This window comes from Coturnix japonica, chromosome 2 (assembly GCF_054131305.1).
Source record: "Coturnix japonica strain WE chromosome 2, WE-NBRP24, whole genome shotgun sequence".
Taxonomy (NCBI): Eukaryota; Metazoa; Chordata; class Aves; order Galliformes; family Phasianidae; genus Coturnix; species Coturnix japonica.
This window is the reverse complement of record NC_140664.1, coordinates 133,703,584-133,727,426: the sequence shown is the minus strand read 5'-3', so window position 1 is coordinate 133,727,426 and position 23,843 is coordinate 133,703,584. Positions and strand designations below refer to the sequence as shown.

The 23,843-nt window shown below is 42.5% G+C and overlaps 1 protein-coding gene across 6 annotated transcripts in view; it reads right to left on the bottom strand.

Annotated features, from left to right (window-relative positions):
* PRKAG2 (protein kinase AMP-activated non-catalytic subunit gamma 2) overlaps positions 1-23,843 on the bottom strand; it is a 155,773-nt gene that overhangs the window by 116,496 nt on the left and 15,434 nt on the right. The window contains exon 1 of one of the 6 annotated variants that reach the window (XM_085538994.1): positions 17,706-18,049. The exons of the other annotated variants lie outside the window; for them this stretch is intronic. Within the exon in view, the coding sequence (XP_085395120.1) occupies positions 17,706-17,741 (36 nt within the window). The 5' untranslated portion in view covers positions 17,742-18,049. Of the gene's footprint in view, positions 1-17,705; positions 18,050-23,843 lie in introns of those variants that run through there. 6 annotated transcript variants of the gene reach the window in all.

Below are 23,843 nucleotides of genomic sequence, written 5' to 3'. Positions count from 1 at the left end.
AGCTGCCCAGCCCTCACCAGCTCTTCTCTCTTTCAAGCTTTCAGTTTTCTACACAACATCCACTGCTCATTATCTGCAGATGAAATCCAATCAGCCGTCCTGACCGCTTTATGGGCATCTTCCTGGCACTTGTTTTAATGTTCCCAGAACAGTATTTGTAATTATGAGGTTTGCTGATATTAAAATCCCATCGAGAATGTTTTCATTGGCTTTCTGAGTCGTGGACACCTGAGATTCGTTCCCAGCTGCACCCCACTTTGCTAAAACCAAGCGGCGCAGCTGAAGAAACAACCCTGGAGAAAACCAGAAGTCAGCAGGGATGCCCCAGTTTCATCTCAGTCATTTTGAACCAAAAACATCATTATGCTGAAAAAATACTCACGGCAGTGACCAGAGCGCTAAACTCTGCCTTTAAAATTTGACGGATATTTTGCTTAAGCAGAATTAAACCCAAACTTGCAGAGCTCCCACAAGACACCCTGCAGCTACCAGTGCCAGGTGAGCTCCTGAGCAGGAACGAGGCTCCAGAAGAGCAGCATCACCTGTTTGGAAGGTTGGAGAAATAAATCTCGTTTCTTATGCAGCATTCTGTAACTTAAAGCATCATTTTCTGCTTCTTTGGACTACGTGCTCTTCAGTCACAGTGCCTTTTTACAGAACAGCACGTATCAGTGTGCACCAGTTGGTGTGATTTGCATGCAGCGATGATAGCACAGCATTAAATAGGCAGCGTTAGGAACCCTGAGGTGGCATTTGGTGGGACACCAACGCTGAGTGTGACAAACAGCACCGCTGGATCAACAAACAGCCACCAGCTGAGGGCTGTGCAAACCACTCCAAGCCTTTCACCCTTGCCCTTTCTGTTGGATACCTCCGCAGTGCTCCTGCCAAAGACAACCCACCCCTACAGTTCATTAAAATACTCCGAGAACTGTATTTTAGAACACATTAATTGCTATATGCACTTACTGTTGGCAGCGCTCTTTTAGTGAACGCGCAAGTTGGCAGCTGTTTTGGAAAAGAAGGAGTAAATACAGCTCCAAAATACTCTTGGATTGCCCTCTCATAGCACTCAGAGTTAAAACACGGCTAATGTGCCATAATACACCAGTTATAACGTCCTGAAACAAAATAAACACTCCCAACCGCACAGGACTTGAGGTATTTGTTTCTCCAGGACCGCTGAATCTCGTCTTGATTGCAAAGAAATGTGAAAAGCAAATTTCCCAGTCCCTCGGCCTTTTAGTCCCACACACCTGAAATACCAACGTTTAACAGACTGTAGGGTCCGTGAGGACCTCCAGCTGCAGCGCTGCCAGCATGTTGGCACGTGTAATAAGCTGCCTTCCACCTCAGCCATGGCTTTTATGCAGAGTTTTCCTCTGCAGAATGTACTCTTTGGTGTCAGAGCCCGATTGCCTCTCATCAGAGCCTCAGAACAGACTTCCACTGAAGTTTCATTGGCAGACACAATGTCAAGGAAAGGGACATAGAAACTTCTTAAACTCTGCATGACATTTCAGTGCTTTTGGGAGATCGACTGTGGAGTCAGCTTTTTGTGTAGTGTGGTGACAGCACCTCAAGCCATGATAGACAGTGAGCTGGTTTGCTCTATTTTCTCTAGAGCAGAAGGAAGGGATGCAGAAAGGAACCAGGAGATTAAAACAGAGGCCCCAGAACTGGCTGCAGTATGCCATTTCAAATGACAGATTTCAAAGCCAAGGATGGAAGTGACCACGGATTACATTTAAAGTTAACATGGAGCTTAACACCCACAGCCCCAGACCTCTAGCCTTTACCCACGTGCCTTTGGTAACACTAGCTGTGGTCTTCCAAGACAAAGCTGGCTCACACAGGTGGTTCAGAGCCATCAAGAGAAAACTGGAAGCCAGCATCATCTGTTATTACATGGCTAACCTTCCTCTTGAATGTATTGCTCACTTTAGTTTTGCAAAAATAAACAGGTTTATCTTGGTAAGTGCTAGAGTTTGAAGCGCTTGTATTGAAAGGAAAAAAGTAATGCATGGGCTGTACAGAGGATCACTGGGAGAAGAAGAGGTGATTCACATGCTTAAGGTTAAAGCAAATGGAAAGCTTTGGTCAAAACAAATGGAGAGCTTTGGGACAGGAAGAATTTCCTCTTCTGCCTTCCCTCCTGATCCAGTGTGAAAGTGCTTTGTTTGGTTGTTTGCTTTCCATCTTTTGATGTGTGGTCCCTTTTCTAGGGCCACCTGGGAAATTTATCTAACAGATTCTTCCTGCCAGGAAAGTATACTTCAAAATAAAAAACCTGGTAGCATACTGGATGACTCCGGCCCCTTTCCTGTAGCATATCATGGTTGCAGCTTTTGGTTTTTGTGACAGGCCTAGACTTTGTTATTACAAGCTTGAAATATGATGCGGACCATTGTGTGCGTGTGGCTCAGTGTACAAGGAGTCAGAAATGTTCTGCTGATCCTTGTAGTGTGAAGCCTTTGAAAGCAGCTGGTACCAATGCTGGCAGGTGAACACCTCTAAGAAGGAAAGAATTGGAGACATTTCCATCCAAAAGAAAAAGCAAGTGCAGAGCTGAGGGGATGTATCTTAATGTTGCTGTCTCTCTCAACACACACATGCACAATATGCTCACGGGTAACAAGTGCCATTGCACACAGATCTTTTAAGAAACTTAATTTGTTGTTGCAAGCAACCACCAGCTCAGTTCGTTCTTCCAGATGTAACCACAAACATTCAACTGCTTGAACTATGCATTCAAGCCAAATTTGTCCTTTCTTTTCATAGAGGAAATGAGGTAGCGGGACAATACAGAACAGCCCACAGTGATCTTTTCCCACTACTGAAGTTCTTTGGTTTATAAAAATCACAAAGAGCAGTTCCCGTGTCGGCTGCTCAGAATGCTGCAGTGCAAGTCAGCAGCTCTCATACCTTACAAAACTAGTTTGAAGGTCATAAACTTGATATATGGCTCCAGCTTCAGACACATATTCAAAACTGGGATTGCATCTGAACCAACTATTTGGCAATTTCTATTTTAACAACCTGTTTTAAGTTGCCCTTAAGGCTTGCCAAATAGAAATGAGAAAGAGCAGAAGTTTTTCAAAGCTGCATCTGCCCCAAACAGGAACTGACTGGGGAAACTTCAGCCAAAATATTTCAGCCATTTCTTAAGAACGTTGCAGGAAAATGTCTTTTTTTTTTTTGTAATAGCAGAAACAATTTGATGGTAGCTTCTAGTGGGAAATTTCTAGCTCGTCCTTGGATTTTACTGAAGAGCCTCGGTTCAGCAGGGCAGGCTGCACCACACAAACACTTATGTTCTTACAAAAAGGCTCCTAAATGCAGCTGCTTTATATGGGGATGCTGATACATACAATGATCTGTGCTCCACAAGAGATTGCTTCACCAAAAAGCCTCGCATCCTTTAGCAGGAATTATGTTGTTCTTCTCTGTGATTGATAGAATTTCTGCAAAGAGAGGACCGAAGCTGGTAGCACTGCCCAATGTCTGGGTACAAGGAAGCTGAAGGCCTGGTAGGTTCCCTCAGCACAACTCAGATGCTATATTACAGGCTTACACATCAGCAGCTGTATATTAATGCATCTGTAGGAAAGAAAGGAATGTAAGCTGGATAGATTTCTTATATCCAAATGTTTCCTAGCTTTGGTCCTCACTTTGTAGCCTTACCAATATTCTTTCAACACTTCTTAGGTGGGTGTGCTTATATCAAATCTTTATACATTAATTTGGGCTGGAATAGTCAAAAACACCTAATGAAATAAATACAAATCCTCTTTGATTCATAACAGCCACTAAAACAGCACCGCTCATACATAATAAACAGCATGTTCTTTGCTGTTGAGTACCTCTGCCAATTAAAGCAACCCCAGTGCTGATTTTCCCAACCACCAAAGACAAATATGATCAAAAACATTGTTTTTGAAAGTCAATAGCAAGGCAAGCTCTCCCACTGAGAGAAAACCCAGCCTGGTCTATTTCACTGCCTCCTGCCCTTATGAGCTTGGGGAATTCAAACTCAATGCAAACTGCATGTAACTTGTGAAGAGCAAAGAGGAACCTGGAAGTACTATTAATAGGCTACGGAGGAGAACAACTGGAAACAGAACAACAACAAAATACACATATGCATTTCACACTGTGTTGGCTATGAGTACTTCTTGTTTGAAATCTCAAACATAAGATCAAGCACTTCATGCCCCAAGCCTGATGTGGACATTTGGCAATCAACTGTCTGTGTGCAAAAGAATAAAGAAAATGCTGCCCTTTGTACTTCTGTACTAGCTGTTTACTTTCTGGCAAGAGTTTGCAGTTCCTGAGATCTTATAATACTTTGTGCATCCACAGAGCTGCAAAGGTTGGAGAACTCTACAAGACCCTGGGCCAAAAGTATAACTAACAACTACAAAAGAAGAGCTGAGATCTTCAAAGAGAAAGAGGAAGGAAATCAGCTGTCAACCTCAAAAAGAAAAAAGAAAGCAGATGATTTATTGCTCACCAGTTTACTTTGGAAAAAAAAAATAAATTCCTATGAGACTAAATTATGAAAGGGAATAGAAGCTTCAGTCCTACTCCTGAAAACTGACAGCATATCCTCTTCAGCAGGGATGGGATACCTGGTGCTTCATAGAGCCACCGGTGGGCAACCATCCTCCTCAACACTCCAGTGATCTGACACATCCACCCACACTGAAGAAGCCCTTCAAAAAAGCAGCAGGGGCAGGTGAAATGTTGGGGCAGACTGTAACCAACTGGTTTATAAAACTAGTTTGTTGGGGGTTTTTTGCCATCTTTGTTATTAATTGTGGAAAATACTTGAGGTGTTTAGTGTTGGTGACCAACCTAAAGCTAAAATAAATCATGCACTTCAGATAAAAGTAGCTAAACATCGTCAGTAAGAAAGAACCATACACAACTGCAAGGGAAAGATATTCAAAGGTTTGGGTTATTCTGCATATGCTGCCCTGGGGATACAATGCACAGCCAAGGCTGACCCCAAAATTTCTCTTGGCACCTCTTGTAATCAGGGGAGTCTCCAGAACACAAACTGAGATTAAAAGACCTTTGTGCTTCTCTCAGTGATGCCAGACAAAAACGAGGGAGGTGAAGTCTCTCTGGAAAGCACAGAGATGCCACAGGAGTCAAAGAGTAAGGGACAAGGAAAGCAACTGCTCGGCTAACAGAACAAAGTGGGAAGTAGGAATGTAGCAAGAGTACAGGAGAAGGAGACCATGGTTGATAGTCCACATATAATTCAGTGTTTTTCACTGAAGAGATCTCAGAGCTCTGCGATTAGTGAAAAGTATATATATTTTTGCCGTATCACCAGCTCAGCTCATGGTAACTATAATTTCAGCTGAAGAAGTGCTGGGTTCATTTAGAGTACACAGATTTGTGTTATCCCAAAGAACTAAGCTCTTAAACTTTGTTAATGATTCAAAATGATCCACGAGCCTCCTAGAGCCTGATGGCTCTCAAGTACTGTTTGTTAACAAATACCAGATACTAACACTAATAATAGTCAGGAACCTGCACTATGTAGCAGCAACAGCAATCTCCACAGGCTGTGTTTCCCTGCTGGGATCCATGAGTACTTTTGACTATGAGCAGCATCTTATTACATAAAGAAATATTTAGATAATTATAGCAACCAAGAACGACTCCAGGAAAAAAGCTATCCTACTATTGAAGTACCTTAATAGAGTAATTCAGCTCTTGTTGCCTGTCTCACATAGCTACAATCCCTTAGAGCAGTTCCAAAGTAATGCCATCTTCAAGACAAAACATCTAAATCTGGGAAGCAAGGCAGCCCAGCAGGCAGCCCCCAGGTGCTGGGAGAAGAAAGAAATTCCAAAGCCAAAATGCTACTCAGAAGTTTGAAACCAAGTAAGGAATTTTCAGCTGAAAAGCTGTGCAGTGAAGTGGCCCGGCTGAACTGCCAGCTGACAGGGAAACATAAGAGTGGATGGTTCTGCAAGGGGCAAGGCATTCTCTGCTGCCTGAAGTGACAGATTGGCTCCTGTTCCTCTGTTGCCAACAGGCACAAATGGCTTTTGCAGCCCGCGGTGCAAATCTGCATGAAAAAAGAAGTGTGACAAAATAAAAATGTTACGAAGATGAAGGCAGAAAGTAGTCACAGATGAGGATTTTCCAGGCTGCAAATGGTTTGTGGGTTGTTCTTCAATTATTCTGGGTTTATAATGTTGCTACTATAAATATGTTCATTAGGTCACTGCAAATATTTGGTGAAGCTGCTCACCTGCTATTTGTTTTTATGGAATCGTGTGAGATGGTTGCAGGCTAAAGCTTAATGTCAAGAAAGGCTCACCAGGTTAATAAGGAGGGCAGCTCGCAATAATAATATCTAAATAAAACTTCTAATTCCTAAAGAGTTTTACAAAGTTAATACTGTTCATCTTCAAAATAATTCTATTAAGGAGATAAGGATAGGTTTTCATTTTGGGTGGTCCTGGTGGAGACAGGAGTTGGGCTCGATGTTGTGGGTCCCTTCCAACTTGGGATATTCAGTGATTCTGTGTTTCCCCTTCTCACCGCAGCTATCGGATCTGTGGCCAACTCCTTCTTGCAAGGTCTGTTCCTGTGTCAGAGCTGTCAGCTAACATTTCAACAGAAAGACACCAGGATACTTTCCAATGAAACAGTTCGGCAGTGGGACAAATTAGGACCCTTTCTTCTTGCAGGCTTGGCACAGAAGGCTCATTAAAATTAACAACAGATATGAGACTCGTGTGCAAAGGAAAGTGATTAGAGCTTTAAACCACTCAGCATCAGGATTACTGCATCATTCCACTTCACCAACTTCCTCCTTGCCCATACGGATGCTGCCTTCCAAAGACGTTTGTTCCTACTTGCTTTCTTGTTTGCAGTGATTGTTCTCAGACAAACACAAATCTTCTGTATTCAGCATTGCTGAAGGAGCTGCTGCTGTGGGGAGGATGGGTGGCTTTAAAAATGGTAACACCTGGATTATTGGGAACGTGAGGATTAGGTGTTGTGACAGAATGAAGGGCTTCAAACAAAACAATATGCAAAGCTCCTAATTCAGCAAAGAACCGCCCAGGGGGATGAAGGTGCATTCCATGAAGACATCTTTATTTTCTTTCTCAACGTGGCAAAATTGCCATTTTGGCAAATGGCCCCTTCCTTCTGCTTGTCTTCTCCTCTTGTTCCCAAACACAGGATCAGCCCAAGGCAGGACTTACTGTGACGCTTTGGGTCTGCAATGCCCATCTCTCAGCTGGTCACACCACTGCTCTCCTCTCTACCAGAACCCCACCAGGACCACACTCTCCAGTTCTATTTCCACATTCCGCATTTCTATTCCACATTTGAGAGCTCTGCTCTCAAATCCACCAGCACAAAAAGCACTTTGCACTCTTCCCAGGCAATAGCCATAATATCACCAATATGAACACCAGGATCTACAGTGGAAAACTCTTTTTTTTCCCCCCAGTCTATACTCAGGCAGTAAACAAAAGCACTCCAAAATACATATTTTTTATACATGTATGAATGTATGTAACAAATTGTAATTTCTTTCTCTGATTGGTACTTTACATCATTGGGATGAGGGAATTACAGAGCAGGAAGCACAGCCCTATTCTGTAATTTAAGGTTCTTTAGGGGGATCCATGAGTTACTGCTTACTACTTGGGTAACAATGAAAGAAGTATCTTACATGGGTATGCCAAGAATAAATCACACACTAATCTAATTTAACCTGAAGTAGTAAACAGACTTTGAGTGAAGAAGAAACTACAGATACATACTGGAAAGCTTCTTACTTTATCCCACAGGATGTTCTCATAACCAGACTGGGGAAACAAGGTATAGATGAAATCACTGTGACCAAAAAAAAAAGCCCATAAAATAAGAGCTAGTAATTAGTGATGTCCTGCCAACTAAGGCTGGAAGGCTTCTGCACGGCATTACTGTTGGCCTGGATGGAGGGAGTGTCTTTATTAATTACCTTACTCTTATTAATTCCTGCAAGACCCCTGGCCAGAGGTTTCTCAAAATACAGTGCCCCAAAACCCAACAGTCCAGAGAACAATAATAGACTTATCAACTATGATCTGCATGTTGACTATGAAAAAGAGAAGACAAGAAAACATGTTTGTGGTTGTCGTAAGAATGTGAACAGGTCTCCATGGCCACTGATCCAAGAATAAAAATAAATCCACTTTATTTGTAGGACAGAAGGTTTAGGCTGGGCACTGGGAATAACCTTCTGTCTAATGGCAACAAAGTTTAAGAACTACTTGCCTTTGAATTCATAAAGGCTGAATCCATTCCCTCCAACTGCTTTCTCTCACAATATAATTCTGATCCATAACAGGAATTTAATGTTTTCTTTGTTTTCTCTTTTTTTTTTTTTTTTTAATTAGACTGGGCTCCCTTCATTACATATTGCAAACGGGAAGAAAAAAATATATACTTTAGTAGTTCTGATCTTAAGTGCCTCTAATAGCTGGTTTGTATGCCATGGTATTCAGTGTATTCTTGCAATCATCACATTTGTAGTCATTCTTTTCCCTTTCATTCTGCACTTATGCACTTAAATTAGTCACTCTAGACAACAGCCTCCCACAGACAAGATCAAATGCAAAATCCAAAGTATCCAATAAATTGCATAATTATCCTGTGAAATAACACCCAGTGTAAACGAATAAATACACAGATAATGATATCTATTCTTGTTTGTTCGCCTTCTTCCCTGTGCATCCAGAGCTTTAACTATGATGGGCATACAGTGAAGTGGGGTTTAGCCAGTCCTCCACTCCCACGGTGAATGGTTCAGCTCCCTTGGTGTCAACATATTTGCCTCCCAGCTCCTCACCTGCACAGCCCCTTCTGCTCTTGGGTCCCAGAAGCACCTTTACATTGGCAGAGTCTGCACACCTTCCTTTCATCATAAACAGGGAATCACTTTTGTGGAAGAGCACTCCAGAAAAAGAACAGTTTAACAAACACATCAAGTAGATTTTCTGATCAGGTCTTTTTTTTTTAACTCTGTATTTGCATTGCAGAACTCCCAAACCAGGCTAAAACCCTACCAAAGCTGTTTGTTCACCAAGCACTTTAGCTTCATCTCAGCATTCTTGCAAAATACCTTAACAAGTTCCATTTCACTTGTGGTGAGAATGCAGTACGAAGCATTCCCACAAAGTCAACCACAGATTCAAGAGCAAAAAAGCGTCCTAATTCTTTAATGCTCTTCAGTCAACACACCCTTCTTTGCAGCCACTCCATAACCAATGAGGAGAAGACTGGATCTGGGAGAGGTGAGCTGGTTGTTACTGCACTGTCACACCACTGAGCTTGGTTGCTTTGCTGCTTCTGAACTTTCCTTGATGGGACAGAGGCGTGTATGACACAGGTGGGTGAGAAAGTGAAATCTTCCTGCTCAGGTGGCGTTCAGGATCGAGATGAAGAGATAGTTTTCTTACGTTGGTCTTTCCATCCCAGACCTCTGAAGCCATTCCTTGGGATGGTCACAAGAAAGGCCCAGTGTTGTAACAAGAGGGCAGCAAGTCAGCAACCAAAATACCAGAACAAGCTTTCATTAGCCCCCAGTGCTCCCCCAGTAACAGGTACTCCCCAATACCAGATGGAGCTTTTGCCTCTCATCACAAACGATGGAAATCAGAAAGCAGTTCTGAGCAGCAAGCGCCTCTTCTCATTGCTCATATTTAAAAACAGGGCTTTAAATTCCACTTTAACAAGCTTTGGTCCTCTGATTTGTTGTTCTGGATTTCCCGCTTACCATCTGTTTTCCTAAAGTAGCTCTTGGGGCATCACCAAACCTAAGTCATTCTTTTGCTTCGAATTGAATTTGCTTCTGTAGAAAAACACAATACTTCTGAGAAATTGGAGAACAAAGCTTTCTGTCCTATGTATTTGGAGAAGAAAAACCAGATTACTTACAGCCCCAAACTTTTTGTACCGAATTCTAAATTCAAATAATGTGGGTCATATTTACAGCATGAGGAGCTTAATTATTCTTTCAGAACACAGTCTGTTTTCCCACAGTCGCGCTATGATGCACTGCATGAGGAACCAGCCCAGTTGCACAAGGGAGGCTGAGAAAAGAGAACAGATTTTCGCCATGGTATGAGACTGACAGATGCTGCAGGCAGGTTACCAGACTTAAATGACAAATTATTGCACCTTCTATTGCAAAGCCAGCATTCCTAAGTGCTTTAGACAAACCTCTCCATAAACCTCTTAATCTGCCACTTGAAACAATTCCCAGGCTGGAACAGTCACCTCCAAGTATTGTGAAGTTAACCCTCACCAAAGAAAACTCACAGCCCCAAAAAGATGTGCTCCACAACTAGCATGAAGTGCGTACATGTTCATTTAGACCTGGCTGATTTGTAAAGGCAAAGGTTTTTCTTTTAAGAGGGGAAAAACTGAAGTCAGTATTGAAAGGAAATGGTTAAATAAAAACTTAAGCAAATGAAGAAGTTGCAAAGAAACAGGAGCTGCCAGCCAAGCCTTTTTATTAAACCTCCCTAAATAGCTCGGTATAAGGTTGGAAAAAGTACCTCATTAAACTGAGGTATAGATTAATTAATGTTGCCAGAAATGTTTCCTTAGACGTTACAAAGATGTGGATATAAAGCCACTGAGGACAACAGTAGTCTTAGTCCTTGAATCACAGTATTTATCAGAGAACAGAACACCTTCCCAGATGTGCACTGCATCAGAATTCCTAAATCCTGAATGACCGCAGCATCAGGTGAACAGGATGCTGAACTGTCCCTTCCATTGCTGACGTATATTTCAACTTCCAGTAAAAAAAATTCTCCAGTGTTTATTGGTGTTGAAGCACTTCCTCAGCTTTTACCATAAATAATACAAACTCTCCAGAGCAAAATACTCTTGCTGCATGCCTACATAGGGCTTAGCATCTAACGGAACAGGATTTTACTTTAATGCAGACAGCAACAAAGATTCATAACCCCTGAAAGGCCATTCTTCTTGCAGTTTGATTTCCGCAGAGGCCAAGGAATGCTGTACCATAATGTCTTCATTCATCCCAAGCACTTGTGTTTGAATTGCTGTATCCCTTCTGCCAGTGATCTGCAGACCTGAATGCAACAGGCACCAAAGTTTCAAATACATTGATTCCATGCAGAACGTCTGATGAAGAACTTAAAGGGAACATAAAAATCCAGCTATGCATCCTTTGTGAGCACAGAAGTTAAAAACAACCTGCACTTGAATAATCATCCTCATGCACTGTCACCGTAGAAATGAAGACCTGTGGTTGGTAAGGACCTACTAAATACTTATTTGAGGAGAAGTGAGCATTATTCAAAGTCACAGAGTGATTCTGAGTGGAAGGGATTTTGGGATCTCCAGTTCCACCTCCTGCTTGAAGCAGGGTCAACACTGAACTCAGAGCAGGTCGTGCAGGGCTGTGGCTGGTTTCATCTTGAAAACCTCCAAGGATTCAAAAGAAGTATCACCTTCCAAAACAACACAGAGTTCTGCAAAATAAAGCTGTGCTACCTGCCTAACTCACTGCGAAACAGAAGCATTGGGACATTGCATTGAAGGGGTTTCCACCTCAACTTCTATCTGCGGTGCTAAAATTTCCAGATGTGGTATTGATGCCACAGTCAAATTGTTACTCCATGTACAATGGAGATGGAGGTTCCCAGCTTTCAGTAGAGCCAGTCCTTGGATACAGGCTCCTAAACACACACAGATATAAACTTAAACCCAGGACTTCCCACTTGAAACTCTGGTTGACAATTAAACTCATAGTAAGGAGGCAATCCTCATCTTCAATAACGTATCAATTCCTTACTCAGCAAATAGGTATAAAATGCATTTCTAAGATCCAAAACAGGATCATGAGATCAGAGAATAACTGAGCTTGGAAGGGATTGGTGCAAGTTTCTATTCCATCTCCTTGCTTAAAGTATGGTTACCTGTGTGATCAGATGGGGCTTTATAGAAAAATATAACTACACAATTGAGGTTGATGACACAAAAAAGAGTATTTCAAGAATTATAAAAAGCAAAACAACAAAATAAAAGCCATCAGATTTAATTCAACATCATCATCAACAGGTTGTGTATTTTTTCTAGAAGACTTTTTCAGCATTCAGTTTTGGTTATGTGGGAAAGCAGACAATATTGTGTGGATAATGAATTGTTTTGGTGTTATATAACACATTGGTTAAAAATCCATGTGACTTCAAAGGGAGATTACACAAGATTATAGACCTAGGGTGAAATTCTAGCTCTGATTAAAATCACTGGCAGAAGTCCCACTGACTTGACCACTGCCAGGATTTCACCTCTAAGCCAAAGCGAATGTGTTTTACTAACATGGCTGTGCAAACCCACCCATGCCAACACAGACGCATCTTACAAGTGCATCTCTCTACAACAACAAAGCCTAAAAATCTTTTTGTGACCCCCCTCAGAGTTGTGCAGTTTGTTTCTCTTCCACTGTAGATTATTTATGTACAGATTAGGAAGACTGTGTCTGCAAGCAAAAACAATCTATATTTCTGACACTCACATTTGCCTTCTTACTTCCCACTTGCTTTTTCCATCACGATGCTACCACAGCAACAACTCCATGACTGAATAAACCAGCCTAAAAGCAATCATTGCAGTGCCATTAATCACTCCTTGTGCCACAGATAACATTTCCTGTTGAGACCAGCAGCTCAAAAGTGGTCACATAAAAGCAAGTTCTGGCCTGACCTCAAGCACTGTATTCAGATTTAGGTGCCACGGTATAAGAAGGATATGAAGATAATAGAGAGTGCTCTAAGGAGGGCTACAAAGATGGTTATGGGTCTGGAGGGGAAGATGAGGAGCAGCTGAGGGCTCTGCATTTGTTGGGTGCAAAGCAGAGGATGCTGAGGGCTCTCATGGCCATACAGCTCCTCACAGGTAGTGAAAGGGCAGCACTCAGACATTGGGCTTCAATTTGGGTGGTGCTGTGTGGAACCAGGGGTTGGACTTAATGACCCGTGTGTGTGTGACAGCCAATTAAGGGTGTTCTGTGGCTCTGTGGTCCTGCCTTATTCTGGCAAAAGGCATTTCTGAAGCTCGTCCCACTGCCACCATTCATTTTACTTGTGCTTCCACCGTTCATTTTACTTGTGCTTCCAACACAGCTGCGTTTCAGCAAGAGGTTTCTCCAGCTATAAAATGAGCGTCATGCTCATTTACAACAAAAACATTGTGACAGTTAACTATGCAATTCTTGTAAAGCCTCTGAAAATATAAATCACCGGAGCGCTGAATTATTAGCCTTCATTATTATTGCTTATGCAGAACTTCGGGTTGGAGCTTACAAAGGCAACTGAAGATTAATTATAACTTGTCCTAAATGCAAAATAGGAGGAAGTGGAACACCCTTAATTTTGCTCTCATGAAAAACAAGGCAGCTGCTTACAGCAGCCAGCAGCTAACCTGGGAGCAGGGTTTGGCCGAGGCTGCCAAGCTCAGCAGTGTGGACACAGTGCCCAATGGAGCACTAAGCACCCAGCCCTCAAACAGGCGTCAGTTGGTTCCTGCCTCTTGGCAGCACAGTTTCACAGGCACAAAAAACTCTCTTCTCAAGCCGTCCCAATGAGAAACTTTGCCATGTACACAACTTACAAGTGACAACTTGGAAAGCTCCTCTTCCCGAAACCACAAATTTCATCATGCTTTGTCATGCTACTGTCAGGATCTCAGCACAGAAACAGTAGCTTAAATTCCAGGGTTAAAATAAAAGATCGCTACCAGAGATCTCAATGCAAGCTTTAAGGTTTCCAGGGTTTTAAACAAAAGCACTGTTCTGTGCCCCATGAAAACACTACAGCACTGTTACACTGCCAGAGCAGGAGAGGCAGCGACGGCTGCAGGCAGATGGGTGCTTTATTGGTGTGTGCTCAGGAGTGATACGACATGAGACTTCTACATGAAATGACACCCCTAGTAATGCTAGAAACGTGCAAGAAGCAGCATGTGAAACCAAGACAGCACTGATCTCACTTTTAGAGAAGTTAAGCATCTGTTTTGTTTCTTCCAAAGGCCAGCAGGACATACAGATCTTTTTCTCCCTTCTCTAAAGAATCAGATCATAATCTATCACAGAACATCTTGCACGACGAGCTCAGCACTCTAAAAGCATCGACATCCTTGTACTTGTCATTGCCCAGACAGATGGAAGAGCTGCAGAGCAATCTATGTCAGTGTGACAAGAAAAACAATTAACCCACTGCTAGCAGTAGTTACAAAAAGTCAGTAACTTTTCACCTTGATCTCCCCAAGGAAGGAAGCACTGCACTTGAGAAGACCTCATTAAAAGATTACCAGAGGTTAGCAGCTTAGGTACCTCTGCAAGTGAAACTGATTCCCGTGCTGATACTGAAAACCTTCTGCTGCTGCAGGAGCAGAACAAGAAGATTTCTGCAGAGGATGGGGGACAGTTTCCTTAGACTCCCTTGGCCACACACACTGTATGTGCTAATCAGAATTAATTTGCTTGATTCAGCCTCTATTCCTTTATTTGGATCTAAAGCTTCACAAAATCAGTAGGGATTTTTTTTATTTTGTTTTTCTAGCCTTGCTGAGATGGAAATTTCCATACCGCAATTCTGCAATGATTGTAAACAGGAGAGTGGTTTCAACATCATCGGACCTTAACCCTTTATATAAAGAACGGTGGCTGAGAAGTCTGGGCGTAGAGAAGGGAGAGCAGGGCAATTCAGCGAGGGCTCTGCACAGAAAGAAGGAACTGAGACTGCATGCCTGCTCAGCTCCCCAATTTTAAACTTTATGAAGAAAAACAAAAAGACAGAGAAAAGAATCAAAAGGCCATTAACTTAACAGAACTCAATTCTTCAACATTTTCATCCTCTCCTTAGCACAGGATTACAGCAAAGTAAACAAACTGCAAGGAAAAAACTTACAAAATACAAGACTCCTCCCAATTCCCTCACCTCCCAGTTCAAGTGCAAGATACACACACTTCCCAACACTGAATGGCTTCACTTTTGAGCCATGGCATCCAAAATTGGATACCTTGAGATTTTTTTTCCCCCCCATCAACCTGAACAGCAAACAGGGATGGAACACACTTCCTAGGAGTCCTCCCCACTGACATTACCAGGCTGCTGCACTGGAGAAGCAAATGATGCTGTGGATTTCCACCATCCATGCCCTGCATCCCTTCAATCTGGTGTACACGCTAAAAAGGCAGTGCCTCTGCCTCTGTCATACCTTTAAAAGAGGATGTTTCCCCAATATGAGTGCAAAGAAGAAAAGGAGATGGGGTTTCTGGGATTCCAGTTCCAGTCCTATGCACAGCAATTGATTCTGAAGCTACTTCAGGATCTGCCTCATCTTCTTGCCTCTTGGGTTTTTACATGCATCTTCAGACATGAATGGAGGCATTAAATGTTTCAAGGGTGCATTTATATAATCTGAGCCTAAGGTATCCCTGGGATAGATCGCCCATGCCACACCTCTCCATGCAGCAGCCAGGCAGGTTTGCTTTCTTTTCTGTCCAAGGAATAATAGAATCATAGAATATAACAATTAAAAAAAAAAAGAAAAAAAAACCAAAACAACAACATCTAAAGATCTAATGAACTTCACAGTGACTTGGGATTGAATCCCAAATTCTAGCTCCTCCTTAAGGCTTCAGTTACAAATAACATGTCAAGCTGTCAAAACTTTGCATCACATCTATCAAATGCAGACAGATATTTGCAGTCCAGAAAGAGCATTTCAGCCCCCAGACACACAACCAGCCTGGTTAACAAATGTGTGTTCCTCAAGCAGAGATGTTCCAGTTCAGGGCTCCTGAACTTTGTACTGAGAAGTGACCCAGCTGAGGCAGCCTTGTGCAAAATTTGCCATCTCCATTGAATCCATTTGTTCAGCTAACACTCCTTTTCTCCAGAGTCTCACTTGAATATTCCCACTTTTCATAAGGATCACTAGACTTGTTTACTGTCTCCTGTTTAACAAGATACTCACAAAATCCTCTTGCTATGCTGTCACAGCAGTCTGAACAAAAACAAAAGCCAGATCCAAATGCTTAAGGCTCCTTCCACTACCAGCAGATTTTTGCCATCAAGGACAATTGTTGAGTCCCTTCTGTTCTACATTCACTAATGAACACATTTTAACTGAATTGCAGCACTAGCAGTGAAAAAAAACACACCAACCCCCTACCACAACCATGAACAGGAATCCATGAAATACCATACCACCAATGCAGCTGTGTCCTTTCCAAATAGGACGAGTCTCCTCTCTTGCTGCAGGGTTGCCTTTTATTATTCAAGCAAACGCAGGTAAGTGGAGGGAGCTGGACAGCTGGGCTCTTTCTGAGCACCAGACTCCTGAATTCCTTGTCTGAGTTTGCAACCTATATATAGTTTTTGGTTAATATTTATTTGACCATTTTGACTTCCTTTTGAGCTCTGCATATCTGACTTGTGGGCCTGGTTTCACTGAACTGGCAGTGATCCCTGCTCAGATACATTTTGGATTTTTACATGCATTAACATGAATACATTTTGAGTCAGTGTTGTTAGTAAAGAATTGTGCTGTGCCCAAAATCACAACTTCCCTACGCGTGTGCACAGCGCTGTGGTTTGCTGCTGGATTATTGCATAGATTTGCACACACAGCTCCAAGAAAAGCTCTGTAATTGTTTAGTGGTTGGGCCGCTGGCAGAATTCCCCGCTGTTTTTATAAATAGGCCTAAAGACAAACAAACAAGCTACTAATAACAAGTGTTCTGTTTTAAAGCAGCTCTGCATTGTGTTGTTCAGCACACAAGAAGCTGGGATGGTCAATACAGCAAAACCCGCAGCAAAAACTAAGATCACACCAATAATCAGCAGCACTTCTGGTTCTCTAAAACACTGACATCTCACTTCAATTAAAGAAGCTCAATTGAGGTGAAATACCAAGATACACAGGGCTGCGTTTGGCTGCGCTGTCTCATGTTTCCATTCAGACTGTTGCTAGAAGTTGGGAAATGGTAAAATGATTTATTAACAGATCAGTACAACTCCAAAGGCCTGCTACATGCCTAAAGCAAAGTGGTCTTGATGTCCTGGCTATTTCCATCCATCAGTTTCACTGTGTCAAAGACCCGGCCACAACTCAGAACACCTTTTCTGACCATCATGAATTTCTCAGATTTGTCAACACCACAACTTTCAGTGGGAGCCCCTCTTTCCATTGGCAGCTCCTTGGGGTCTGAGCCATCAGCAATGATTAGAGCTTCTACCACCTCTTATTCAGTCTATCCACTTAATATGGTGATTCTGTAATTTATCGTGTTCTTGCTTTCAGAGCTCTGGAAGGGGATTTAGCCTTCCTAGCTAAACACTCAAACCCACTTCTTAGTTCTTTGGTACTTTTCTTCAAGAAAGACGCTCTTTCTTGGGTATCTCACTGGTATTTCATATATGTCTATTACAGGACGTAAGCAGGAAAACATGTTTTACCTACCTACTCAGAAGCTTATTTGTTAGCAACTAATGGAAGCCAGAAAAGTTCCTATAGGAAAAACCCATCCTGACATGAAATCTCTTCTAAGCAGCACAGATTGTAACAAATTCTTTTGGAGGAAAGTAGGGAAAATTAGGCCTCTAACCCTTTTAAATTCCTTTTCTGTTACTTACAGATCTTATCTCTGTTACTTGGAGGATGATCTTCATCAGCCTCTATTGGCCCTGGGTTCCCTGGTGTAGACGTCACCATTTTGCTGCCTGCTGCTCGTTTCTTCTGCTAAGCCTTCTCTTGGTGGGGCTTATTTTTAATTTCCATAGCCACGCTTGTTTTTGCTTTGTTTTGTCTTTTGTATCCCCTTGGAGAGCATACCTTGTCCCCACAACCCTCCTCAGAGACTTAGCAGCTCTCTTTATCTCTTTCTTTATGTCATTCAGCATTAGCAGCTTAGTCTGCGAGAAAACAAATCCTCTTTTGCGCTGATAAGAAGAGTCACTTACGCTATTCCTTCCCCTTTGTTTGTGCCTCTCTTCAGAGAGAAGAGCTGGCCAGCCTGCACGTGATGACGCAGGCCAGAGCAAGACGCCAAGTGGGCTGCACGCATTTGCTACCGAGGTGAGTGCTTTTCCGATAATGCCCAGGAATGATGGAGTCAGCACGGATTAAGGAAACAACAAAGTGCTCAGCGTTTATGGCAGTGCTGAACACACACTGACGCATTTCAGGGTACACGATGCAGCCCCAGGGGAAGCTGCAGTCACAGTGCTAGCACAGGTGAAGAGCCACCAGGTGACCGTACAAAGACACCTTCACCCAGAAAATATCCTCTGTGGTGGAACTACATTGCCATAGCAGTGGTGCAACACAGAGAGGAGCTGATAGGAATTACGGTCACCAGAGCAGCAGGTGGTTTCTCTTGTCACCAACCATACAGACACAATTTCCTTGGCATGATAAATGCCATGTGTCCCTCCCAGAGAGTGCCCATCAATCACCTTTACAGCTATGAGGTGAGTACGTACCCAGCTGAGCTTCAGATGGCCCGAAATCTGCAACATGGAACTCACAGATCTTTCAGCAAAGCATAACTTCAGAAGCCTCTGCAGGCTGGTCAGGGGCTGAAGAGGCACCAAAATGGTCAGTGGAGGAGGCTCAGCATCCTCTCGGGTGGCCTAGATTGGCAGCTGAGCCAAAGGCAATGCCCAGTTAGGCTCCAGGCAGTGCTCACTATCTTTATAGGGCTGTAAATCCAGCAAGTGTTCCGAAAGCACTAAATCCACAGGGAAAAAAAGATCCTTACTAAAGCATAAGTGTTACCAAATGGTAACTACGTTAGTAAACACAAGTGCAAACAGCTTTGTTCTTGAAATCTCGCTACTTTCTCAGCAGGTATCTAACATCACAAGAAAACCTTCAATACACTTACATGGGAAGGGGGGGAAACGACATTCTGTTTCAGCTTTAAGGAAAAGTGTTGGTTTTGTTTCTGCAATGTGCTGCAACACAACAGCTGCTCCAACCCCACAGTTGGCTTTAGCCAATTCTAAGTCATCAGTTTTCAGCACACCATGCAGCTGAAAGCAAATTCAGCTGGTAGCACTGTTGGAAACAAATCATTATTTGCCCAGATCTTGTATTAACCCTTTATTTTCCATGAACATCACCACTGAAATAGCACAGTTCACACCTCTCAAACAGACCAATAGAAAAAGGCAGCAAAAAGAAAACAGCATCTCAAGCCAGCTATGAAGACCTTGAACCCGAATCTGAACAACTTCTACTTCAGATGAACTCTGCTTCTCTCAGCAACTCTGTAACCCATCAGCACATCGAATCTGTGAATCAGGTTATCCTAAATAGAGGGAGACCAGCATAAGCAGACTTAGTTCCAAGGATCATGCTGTTTTAGCCAAACCACCAAGCCGATAAGCTTGCCCTGAAGACTCTGCCATAAATGTAAAGTTCTATATCGCTATCACTGCTGTACAGACATCAGAAGTATTTCTAATTAGACATTTAATTCTGCTTCATCTTTGACAACTTGGTTAGGCAGTTAGTTTGCCTTCCAGCATTAAATTGTTCTATTTTCACTTGTACATCTGCAGCAAGGGGTCTGTAAGTTATACAACATATAGCAAATGCTACATGAATGCCTTGCAAATGTAAATCCTGTTCCAGGGGTCTACAGTTCAACAAACTACCAGATACTCACCTCAAATGCATATCTTCAAGCTAAGCTTTAACTAAAGGTAAAGTTCAAAAAATAAATGCTTTGCCTGATTAAAAAGCTGATACAGTATTAAACTAAAGAGAGCTATCATTTGCAATAAGACATGAGGTCTGGGAGGGTCGAGGGTCTCCCAGGATACATGGATTTGTCTTTGGCCATCTGTGTGACTCCCCAGCTCTGCCCCAGCGCCAAGCCAGTTAATTGCTACCTCCTCAATCTGTTATTTTTTCTTCCAAGATTTAGTTGGTAGACGGCAAATATCCCATTGTTATTCTTCTGCCCTGCTCCCTCCTGTTGGCACCCCAAGTCCATAATGCAAAGAAACAGTTTATTACAACACAGATGAACAACATGGTTTTTTCCTTTCTACTCCCCCCGCCACTGTTTTTAATCTTAGCTGAAGAGTTCCCTCCAGATATTTTAAGTTGAGGCAGACAACTTGATAATGACACAAAGCTACCAGGCTCATTTGCTAACAGTAACAGATCTCACTGGATTACACTGCTGAATAAGAGAAAGGAATTTAGGCTAATTTTATCAATTTAATGATTTTTTATTTTTAATCCCTTTATTCACATAATTATGGACTATAATTTTGTCTAAAACTTGAGAATTTAACAGCTGGATGGAGACTTATCAAAATGTCCATGGCTCTAAAGGTTAATGAGGATCTGTCATCACAGTGCTGCCATGGATTAAGCACATGTGGTTACAGAATGCATCAGGAAGCCTTCAGAGCAGATTAAAAACCTTAATATCATACATATATATATATATGTATATATATATTAGCACTGTGAAGATTCATCTGGAATAATGAGTACAGTTCTGGTCATCTGTGCTCAGGAAAGGTTAATTCAGCTGGGAACAAGTGCATCAAAAGACTATCCTGATGATGAGAGGAACAGTCTCTCTTATGGGACATGACTGAAAGAGCTTAGCTTGCTTTGCTTCGCAGTTGACAGCTGAGAGTGCATGTGATTGCACTTCAGAACTACATTAGGTGGATAAACACCACCGAGGGAGAAGGGAGATAAAGGACACTTTATGGGTGTCATTGGAAAATGGAAGTAGATAGTGAATAAATTTCAATTGGATATTAGGAAGGGGGAAAAAATGACACTCTAGAGCAACGTTCAAGCAAGAGCAAAGGGGCCAAAATCCATAAAGGCTCTTCAGGCTAATGAAGTTTTTTATAGGAAAGACGTAATGAAGCTGCCTACAAGATTTTCCTACAGAATTAGGAAATGGAACTAAATGGGAGGTTAAAGGAAGGCTCCATCTTGCTTTATGCATTTTCTACAACAAGCAAGAAAGGAAAGGATAATTATCACTCGCAGTTCTTCCAGGCTTAAGAAGGTGAGCTTCTGTTGTGGAGGCCCCACAGCTGACAGGTCTGCAGAACAGAGACAGCCCAGAGGTCTGATGAAAGGAAGACCAGAAAAAGCTACTGACATCTGGAAAAAAAGTCATTCTATGTATAACCTGAGGACCAACACAGAAATATAGGATGATTAAGAAGGTTAATTCTGGACCACTTCCCAAATTTGCAGAGTCTGGTATGCGACACGTGAATGTGTCTCTGAGAGCAACTGCTGCAGTGCTCAGAGCATCCCAACCATAGCTTTTAGCAAGGCCTATGGCATGTTGTAAGAAGTCCTTGCTCTGTGCATTTCGGAAGCCTCACCTCAGATGTGCCGCATGGATTATATGCAAAAGTGCCTATGGAAATATGGGTGTATGCAGGCACACCCATATATATTCACATGCATGTCACAAAACCAGGATACAGTTCATAAAAACATCTCATCTGCTTAGACAAGGGTCTGAAGTGCCCCCTGATTTGGTAAGGAGCTGTATAATGGCTCTAAGATGGTATCAAGATGATTCTACTTACCTAAACTAACCAAGAAACAATAATAATCTCAGTAACTTACTGAATAGCCTTGAAAAGCAAACAAGCAAACCAGTGATGGTTCTGCAAATCTGAAAGAACGTGCTGGTAATCAGCTTTAAAAGAAAAGCACAAAAAGAAAGCTCTAAAAGTGAGATCACAACCAAAACAGGACAGAGAGAGAAAAGGGGAGGAAAGAGTCTTCCTGAAAGCAGTTAGGAAAGGGAACATACCAACATTGGTTTTGTCAGTTCGGAGTTCTGACCAGCCGCCGCCACTACCACAATCCCTGCTTTCACCTTGCAGACCACTTTTACCAGGTAAATAAAGCCCAGCCCCTCCCCTGCAGACAGCTGAACTGATTTGTCACTGCACTTCCAGGTTCAGACTGCAGTTCCCACGGTGAGGGCAGCCTTCCCAGCATCTGCTCTGCCTCAGCCCTCCCCAAGGCCTGGGGAATAGCCAGCTCTCCAGAGGCATCAGCTGCCGTCACTTTGAGAGCCTGGTGACCTGCCTGTTCAAATAGTGGGAGTAACTTCTTTTGCTCCCTCAGCAATGCTTTTAGGGAACCAAGAACATGCCAGAATGCTGCTTGCCCTTGTGCACAACCAAGGAACAAAGAAGCAGCTGTGCTCAGCTTAAGTCAAGGCTCTACTTTCTCGGCCCTTGTTAAATACTGGCTTATTTCTTCACAACTATGGCAAGCAATGGATGCTTTATAGGGAGATACAGGCTCATGGCACTAACTGATTTTGCCTTAGCTGGGTCAAACTCATATCATCCACAGCAGAAGGATGTAAATCTATTTGCAGAGCGGTGAACCTCATCACAGGTAAATCCCTGAAGCCAAATGGAGTCCTATTACTGCTGATCTTACACACGGAAAGCTCTATACAGAGTCAGTGCAGGATCAGCACTGCCAGCATTGATTTACCTAGAACCATCTGGCTTTAGACATGATGTTTTAGCTGACATACAGGACTAAGAAGCCTTTTGGCTCCGTTTTCCATCTTGCTATAGATTTGGGCAAGTTACATTTCATATTTTTGCTTTTCAAGCAGGAAGGATGATACTTACAGGCACTCACACATTTCTGCTAAACATTGAAATTTGCAGAAGGAGGGAGATAGAAGAGGGCAGTGCATTAAGGCTGTTACGTTACGTTGGCTCTGACACCAGATTTTCTTTTCAGGAGAGGTTTAAAACAAATATTTGAATCAAATACCCCCAATCAATATAAACCTGGACACCTTCCAGGAGTCCACTTCTTTGGCAAGTTCAAACAAAGCTGGTCTGGCTGTGTTTAAGGTATAAATAATAACTGGAGTGCACAGAAGGTTGCTATTAGAGGGTCCAGCTGACTGATCAGAGCTGTGATCTACAGAGAACAATCTGAATAGCATATGGATAACAAGATGATACTGGTGACTATTAGAACATTGAAGGTAACTGAGAATTCTCAGGTCAGATTGGTGATACTTTACACTTTGTGTTCACTGCAATTCAAGCACTGATACTACTAATAGTTCACCAGGAATTACCCTGCCCTCCAAACCAGGATGGGCAGTTCCCAAGACAATGCCAGCACAACGTGCTGCAGAGGAACTTGAGTTTAAATGAAATAAATAAAACCATATTTTTTTCTCTAGATACAGAGAAGTGAACTGCTTGTGTCTATTCAAAATCTCAAGATGCTTTAGAAAATAATTTCTGACACTTACTTTTGTAGGTGATTTAAGATCTCCCTGTAAGATATTCCAGATGATGTAATTTTCTCAAATTCCTTCACAGGTCTTCCCTGTACTGCTAAGTGTCAGTGAAACCTAAAGCTCCCTGTTCAGAGCTATCCACATGTCAGTCATACATGGAAAAATGTATTATTAGATGCTCAGAGGGTTGGAGTACCTCTCATGTGAAGAAAGACTGAAGGAATTGGGCTTGTTGCCATTTAGCAAGGCTGGAGAGTTTGGTGTAGAGAAATCGCATGATGTTCAGCAAGGGCAAGTGTAGAGTTCTACACATGGGTAGGAACAACCATGTGCATCAGTACAGGTTAGAGGCAGACCCATTGGAAAGGAGCTCTGCAGACAAGGATGTAGGTGTTCGGGTGGATAACAGGTTGGCCATGAGCTAACAGTGTGCCTTTATGGCCAAGAAGGCCAATGGTATCCTGGGGTGCACCTCCTC